Source organism: Siphateles boraxobius, unplaced genomic scaffold (genome assembly GCF_051911475.1).
Source record: "Siphateles boraxobius isolate OS27281-9 unplaced genomic scaffold, OSU_SipBor_1 92, whole genome shotgun sequence".
NCBI lineage: Eukaryota > Metazoa > Chordata > Actinopteri > Cypriniformes > Leuciscidae > Siphateles > Siphateles boraxobius.
Window position 1 is genome coordinate 2827990 of NW_027509222.1, and position 8122 is coordinate 2836111.

General features: G+C 39.2%; 1 protein-coding gene across 1 annotated transcript in view; it reads right to left on the reverse strand.

The window, feature by feature from the left end:
- LOC143733164 (leukocyte cell-derived chemotaxin-2) overlaps nucleotides 1–6986 on the reverse strand; it is a 34279-nt gene extending 27293 nt beyond the window's left edge. The window contains exons 1-2 of the mRNA XM_077224741.1: nucleotides 6941–6986; nucleotides 6766–6825 (exon numbers count right to left, since the gene is read on the reverse strand). Of these exons, the coding sequence (XP_077080856.1) occupies nucleotides 6766–6808 (43 nt within the window). The 5' untranslated portion in view covers nucleotides 6809–6825; nucleotides 6941–6986. The remainder of the gene's footprint in view (nucleotides 1–6765; nucleotides 6826–6940) is intronic.
- Nucleotides 6987–8122: the final 1136 nt, after the last annotated feature.

Consider the following 8122-nt stretch of genomic DNA (forward strand, 5'->3'; position numbering starts at 1 on the left):
GCGTGGCGGTCGGGGACAGTGCCTCTGGGATGGCAGACCGGGGTGGTGGTCCCTCTTTTTAAGAAGGGGGACCGGAGGGTATGTTCCAACTACAGGGGGATCACACTTCTCAGCCTCCCTCGGAAAGTCTATGCCAGGGTACTGGAGAGGAGAATACGGCTTATAGTGGAACCTCGGATTCAGGAGGAACAGTGCGGTTTTCGTCCAGGCCGTGGAAAACTGGACCAGCTCTATACTCTCTACAGGGTGCTGGAGGGTTCATGGGAGTTTGCCCAACCAGTCCACATGTGCTTTGTGGATTTGGAGAAGGCATTCGACTGTGTCCCTCGCGGCGGCCTGTGGAGGGTGCTCCGGGAGTATGGGGTCCGGGGTCCTTTGCTAAGGGCTGCCGGTCCCTGTATGACCGAAGCAGGAGCTTGGTTCGCATTGCCGGTAGTAAGTCAGACTTCTTCCCGGTGCATGTTGGACTCCGGCAGGGCTGCCCTTTGTCGCCGGTTCTGTTCATAGTTTTTATGGACAGAATTTCTAGGCGCAGCCAGGGGCCGGAGGGTGTCAGGTTTGGGGACCACGCGATTTTGTCTCTGCTTTTTGCGGATGATGTTGTCGTGTTGGCCCCTTCACACCAGGACCTTCAGCATGCACTGGGACGGTTTGCAGCCGAGTGTGAAGCGGCTGGGATGAAAATCAGCACCTCCAAATCCGAGGCCATGGTCCTCAGTCGGAAAAGGGTGGCTTGCTCACTTCAGGTTGGTGGAGAGATCCTTCCTCAAGTGGAGGAGTTTAAGTATCTTGGGGTTTTGTTCACGAGAGAGGGAAGGATGGAACGGGAGATTGACAGACGGATCGGTGCAGCTTCTGCAGTAATGCGGTCGATGTACCGGTCTGTTGTGATGAAGAAGGAGCTGAGCCGTAAGGCAAAGCTCCCGATTTACCGGTCAATCTACGTTGCTACTCTCACCTATGGTCATGAGCTTTGGGTCATGACCGAAAGGACAAGATCCCGGATACAGGCGGCCGAAATGAGCTTTCTCCGCAGGGTGGCTGGCCGATCCCTTAGAGATAGGGTGAGAAGCTCGGTCACTCGGGAGGAGCTCAGAGTAGAGCCGCTGCTCCTCCACATCGAGAGGGGTCAGCTGAGGTGGCCCGGGCATCTGTTCCGGATGCCTCCTGGACGCCTTCCCGGGGAGGTGTTCCGGGCATGTCCCACTGGGAGGAGACCCCGGGGAAAACCTAGGACACGCTGGAGAGACTATGTCTCCCGGCTGGCCTGGGAACGCCTCGGTGTCCCCCCGGAAGAGCTGGAGGAAGTGTCCAGGGAGAGGGAAGTCTGGGCTTCTCTGCTCAGACTGCTGCCCCCGCGACCCGGCCCCGGATAAGCGGAGGAAGATGTATGAATGAATGATTGTAGACAGCAGGTGGCACTTGAGTGGCTTATTGACGTGTTCCTCCTGAACTACGTTAATAAAACATCATTTCGAGAGGAACTCAGAGAATTGTTGGATGAAATCCTTGTTAAATTTCGGAGGCCTGTAAATCAATGCACATAATACAGGACCCCCTATGTTGATTCTCATTAACTGTACCTCAAAACTGGAATACACATCCGTTTGTAGTTGTTTGCGTTTAAAATGATTTTTAAAAACAGTAGCAACACCACCACCGTGACTGTATTGGAGTGCTAAAAAAAAGCACAATCCGGGGGAGAAAGTTCACCAAGAGATGAAAATTCATCCAGTTTCAGTCATGTTTCAGTCACAAATAAAAATTCCAGTGAGTTTCTAATGAAAAAGTCATTTAAATTGAATGATTTATTAGATAATGACCTTGCATTTATCAAGGCCATCCTCAGTGTCGTTGACTCAGCTTTTTCATCATTTGGAGATGAAATCTTGATAGAAAAGAGATTTAGCGGGTTTACTGACCGTAACTCTGCATCCGACTTTAAAGAAGACCGGCAAGATGAAATTACTGGAATGACGTCGTTAACCAAAAAAGTGAACTGCGTGTCTTTACAGATATTGCGCCGAGATCCTCGGTGGATATATCGAGGATGGCGCAGAATTTTCAAGTGAGCACAGAAAATATATATGTCCACAGGAAGACGATATGAGAGAGATAGAGTTCTGTGATCAGCATAACAGTAATAGAAAATGCCATGATTATGAATGGCAGATCCAAGTGATGACATGTAGATGGAGAAGAAAAGAGGTCCAATCACTGAGCCCTGAGGCACCCCAGTAGCTAGATGTTGCGACTTAGACACCTCACCCCTCCAAGACACACTGAGAGGTAAGACTTGAACTACTGGAGTGGGGCTTCTGAGATGCCCTTCACTATGAGAGTTCAGAGGAGAATCTGGTGGTTAACTGTGTCAAAAGCAGCAGACAGATCCAGCAAGATGAGTACTGATGATTTGGAAGTTGCTCTTGGATGGTAGGGATTACCCACAGGTGAAATTCCTCTACTTATTAGCATTTTCAAACCAAGGCCATAGTAGAGCATCCATTCAAAGGGGAGGGATATTCCTACTTCAAGACCAGTTTTTATAACAATCTATAACACCCTACATGACTCCCTTCACCTTGCATCAACCCCTAGGGCCATCCAAAGGGGAGATATGTCCTACTTAAAAACCCCAATACACTGGGGGAGAGCAGGTTAACCCTGAAATGAAGGCACTTCTCCAGGATCTGCTATAGCTAGCACTTTACTCTAGCACTAACTATAGTATGCCGTCTACCTCTACTTGTCAGGTTCTTGAACATGGGTCATACTAGAGAGACCTATAAAGCACCCATCCCATCCATCCCATCCCATAGAGGGAATCCATATTGTCCTGCATAACTCTACAAAACCCTTAGGGGGTACACTTACCAAGCAACCATCCATAAGGGAGCATGCAGTTCTAATTTTGACCTTAGTATATAGGTGAATATGGCTCAACGTTGGAAAAAGATACTTCGGAGAAAGAGCGGAGCAAGACAGATGGGAGATTGTTTTCTCTTTTCATTTACACAACTTCACTGGGCAAGATCATAAAGTTACATGGCATCTCCTACCACTGCTATGCAGATGATATTCAGCTCTATTTTTCATTTAAACTTAATGCTCCGTTAGCTCCCTTGAGAGCCAAATGTGCTCTGTTATAACGCTAGATTCTTATCCCTAGAGAGAATCAAGCAATATAAGAGCCTTTTACTATGAATTCATCACCATGATAGCCTCCCATTGACTCAAGATTTCCTCACACTCCGTGCAAACGCTAGAATCTCATCCCTCAGGAGAGAATGAAGCAAGGACAGAGCTTGCAGTGAATGCAACGTAATGAACGCACCCATCTTTTATCTAACGCACATACAAACAAGTGGCTCCTGAAGAGAAAAAAGCTGATGATGTATATCTGTCAATCCGCCTGTGACATTATGGATTGTCATCGGCCAATGAGATTGGCATGTTTGTTATATGTGCTTCAGACTCCGGTCACGCTGATGGCATAGCATCAACTCCATGACACAGCATCAAAGTTCTATTTCAACTCCATGGCGCAGTGTCAAAGTTCTACTTCGTAAAGGGAACCTCTGTTGCAATTCTTAAATAAGTGTTGTCACTGTTGACAAAATCCGCTTTCTCGACTTCCCCATCTCACAGGCCAGCTTTTTCGGCATCACTATCGAGGACTTTGCCCAGCAGTTCTCGACAATTCACATCCTGCTCTGTCGGGATGCTGCTGCCACCAGATCGCCAGGGGCTGCCCCTCTACCTGTCCGTTGCCGAGGACATCCCCCTGCTGCGTATACATCTGCTAAGGTACCATTCACTCCAGTTATAAAGCTTGGAAGAGCCAGGATATTTTTTAGAATGATTCAGATTGTGTTTGGCTGAAAGAAGAACTTATACACCTAGGATGGCTTGACACATTAACCTCAGTGCTCATGCTAGATCTCCCTTGAAAGGTTTAGGTTATCATTAGAAATCCATATCTCTATGGAAGAAATGAATGGGATTTTACTGTACAGTAGAACCCCACTGGTTCACTTTATGTTGAGTATAGCACAGCTGGAACTCTGTATTGACCAGACACCATTCACCATTGTTACGGTCCATTTTATAACGTACCTTACATGTGTAATTCTAAAACTATATTTCTGTAAAATTAAATACTTATTTCAATAAAATTCAATAATAATGCACAATATAAAAATACAGATAAGTTTTATTGTCTTCTGGCAGGTTAGTCGTTCATTTCTTTCCACAGGCCTGAAATGGATAAATTGGCAGTCTGTAAGCTTGGCATTCAAAGCTACACTATTATTCTGGCAGTTTTTCCAAATTGAAAGGCTTTGTTTTGTATTAGTGCTTTGAGAGAGCAATTTTCTAACATTTCAAGAGAAATCTGCATAATACTCATGCTGTCTCAGACCATTATTGTCCATATTAAATATATTTATATATTAGGATGTATTATAAGCATTGTGTGAGGAACAAAATAAAATCTTCCCATCCACAATAACTCAAATCTCACTGATGTTTCCCCATACTCTCTCTACTGCGCTACTTGGATACAAGAAACACAATAACTAGTGTCATTTGGTATCACTTACATGAAACATGGTACAACCCATTTTTGTACTGGCAGTCTATTCCCCACAAAGCTAAATCAAGACCTGCAGTGCATAAGTCATATACATAACTTTTGCAGTATTTATAATAGCACTGTTCTTTTTAGATATTGTATGCTGTATGCTTTCTTTGTATGGAAAAGAGGATCATGGACATTCAATTATCTTCTTTTGTGTCTCCTGAAAGAAACAAAGTAATACAGGTTTGGAACAGCATGTATCACTGACAACTATCCAATGCTCAGCTTACTTAGAATTTATGTCTTCAATCATTCATAAAAAATTTCTTTGCAAGAGGTTTGAATTTCAAAAATGTTAATGACAAATTCCTATATAATATGTTGTCTAATGATCCAAAACACACATCTATTCCTGGTCTTGTTCAACAGCATGTATGTAATTATGTATGTAATTATGGAAGTCAGTAAGTGGAACGATCTCATTAATCCCAGCATTATTGGTGCATTAATTCCTCAGTCAATCTATCAATCTATGCTACTTGGAAATAACTGTCCTCTTTCCAGTCATTTAGGACTCTGAAGAGTTTAATTTCATAGAAGGATATTTCTTTAATTAGGGGCAATTTCTTCAATGTGGGATCTTTTTAAACATACGTTTCACACTCTTACTATACTGTAAGACAAAAAAAAGTAAAAAACTTACTATACTAACTTACTATACTGTAAGACAAAAAAAAGTAAAAAAAACAAAAGTTACTGGTCATTTTCTTCAGAAGTTTACAGAATTATTCTTTAATCTTATAACACAGCACAATTCAAAATGTAATTCAAAATACGGATAAAACACCTGTGAAATATCTATACGGAAAATTACTGTTTTCATTAGGCACTGTTTTTATGGACATTTCTTTTGCAGTTTATTATTTAATTTAATATTAAATGGATCAAACAATGGACATACAATACATGCAACATACAGTAGATTTTTCTGTTTGTTTTCTGAAACAGCATGATATAATTTCCTCAATAATGTTAGTGCAAAATGTCTTACATAGCATTCTGTAATGAAAACGATGGATTCTATTTTTATATCATACTATATATCATATATCATACTATTTTTATTATTTTCGCCTGATGTCCACTCTTAAAGTAATAAAAACATTATTAAACAGTTTTTTTTTACCAAAAAAAAAGTTTATTTAATTTTATGCATGGCAATTTTCCACCCTCTTTCTGACCAAGGTTATTATAGTTTTGCTTTTTTAAATTAGTTTTTAATTTAAAAATCGTTTTCAATTTTGCTTTAAATTTCAGTTTAGTTTTAGTTAGTTTCATTAATGGTTTTGTTAGTTTTAGTTAAGTTTTCATTTTGCAAAGACATTTCTATTTAGTTTTTATTTTATTTAGTTTCAGTTTTACTTTTAGTAATTATAGTTTAGCAGAACAAACAAAACACTTCCAGTGTAGACCAAAGCGAGACGCTTAATTTCAGCAAAAATTAAGTTTAATGTTTGCCCAGATTACAGTTAACTCTTGTACATCTTGACATTTTAATAATAAAATAAAATAATGGTTTGAGATTGAACAAAGCACCAAATAAATGGAACTTAAAAGTATACAAGAAAAAACTGTGAAAAAATCAGACAAACTAATTCATATTAAAGATGAAATCTTGTTAAACATGCCTAGTTTACTTTTTTCAGCTGTAAATGTAGCAGAGTGACCACTGGTAAATAACACCAAAAAAAAAAAAAAAAAACAACAGCTGAATTAATCTGACTTCAGCCAACACAACCTGCTGTAAAGCCAGTGTGATTAAATAATGAAGTATCTATGCAGTGTGTGTGTGTGTGTGTGCATGTTTTTCTATCCTGGTGGGGACTTAAACCTGAATGCACACAGTAATAACAATAAATACATATACATACCCCCATCATAATGTTTGTTTTTAAAATGGAATAATGGCAAACCATCAAACATCAGGGTGACCATATGTTTTCTTTTTCTCAGACATAAAATGTACATAAAAGACATTTGTAAAGTAGTAAAAATCTACATTTTTAAGTTTAATATGACCATTACAAAAATAAATCTGATGAAAGTGCTAGTAGTTGAAGAAACCCAAATTCTGTAGTTTCTATATTACAGTGCATTACAGATGCCTAGAGAGTCAGTCTACTTACAACACGCCAGGAAAAGAAAAATCAAGGACATTTTCATCAACATCTTTTGAGGTCAAATATCTGGGAAAAAGCAGGAAATAGTTGTGAATATGACATCACAAAATATGGAATCATTGTTTCAATTGAATATACAGATCCAAGGATACATGTAGTTTACAATTAAAATAGTGCTTACCCTAGTGTAGAACCCAGAGCAGAACAAAATGAGCCCTGTGTCAGCAGAGGCAAACATGAGCTTATGCCACATGATGAGCCTCGCTTTGCCAATGTTGATATTGGCCAGTAAAGATGTTCCTTTGCAACATTTAAGAGACAGTTTTAGAAAAGTAACTGAAACATGAGAGAAACATTTGAACTGTATCACATCCTTGTCTTCTTCAGTACCATTTTAGTATCATTGATATAGATTTTGTTAATATTTTGAATGTGATTTTCTAATTGTATTTTCTGTTTTCATTTTAATTTAAGGTAAAGTTTGGTTACACTTTATTTCGATAGTCACTTTAGACATTATACTAACTAAAAGTAACTTTTCAACTATATGTCAACTAACTGTCATTAGAGTATTAGTAGACTGTAATAGACTGTCAGTAGACTGTTAGGTTATGGTTAGGTGTTAGGGTTCGGGTTAGGAGAACAAGTTGACTTGTAGTTGCTAAGTTACTTATAGTCAGTTAAATATCTGTTGGGGGACCAACAAAATAAATAGTTAGCAGATATTAAGCAGACAGTCTACTCATAGTCTAATGTTAGTTGACATGTAGCTGCAAAGTTACTTTTAGTTAGTAGAATGTCTAAAGTGGACTATCCAAATAAAGTGTTACCTAAAGTTTTAGTAATTTTGATGTGTTTTATATGCCAATAGATGTTTTATTTAATCAGTTAATCCCTCATTGATGGACATTCACAAGTTGCTTTGTATTTGCAAAATATTTGTCCAGCAACATCTAATTTTCAATTATTTCAGCATATGCATTTCCCAAACGATTGGTTAAGGGCACTATTATTTTAACCAGTATTATTTTAGTATCATTGAGATACTATTATAACTAGTTTTTATTAATATATATATATATATATATTTTTTTTTTTCATTTTAGTTAAAGGTACACTACTTATAGTTTATAAACACCATTATAAGTGTTTATATTTTGGACCTGACAGGATGGTTTTCATGGGAAATTGCGTACGTCATTCGCCCTGGAGTGTCTTGTTATAAATTTCTACTTTGACTTGTCGTGTGTCTGGTGGGGGAGTGGCATAGGTTAGTTTAATGTGTGTGTGTGTGTTTGTGTGTGTGTGTGTGTGTGTGCGTAGGTTATTTTGTCACAGTGAGAGAGAAAGTTTGACATGTAGC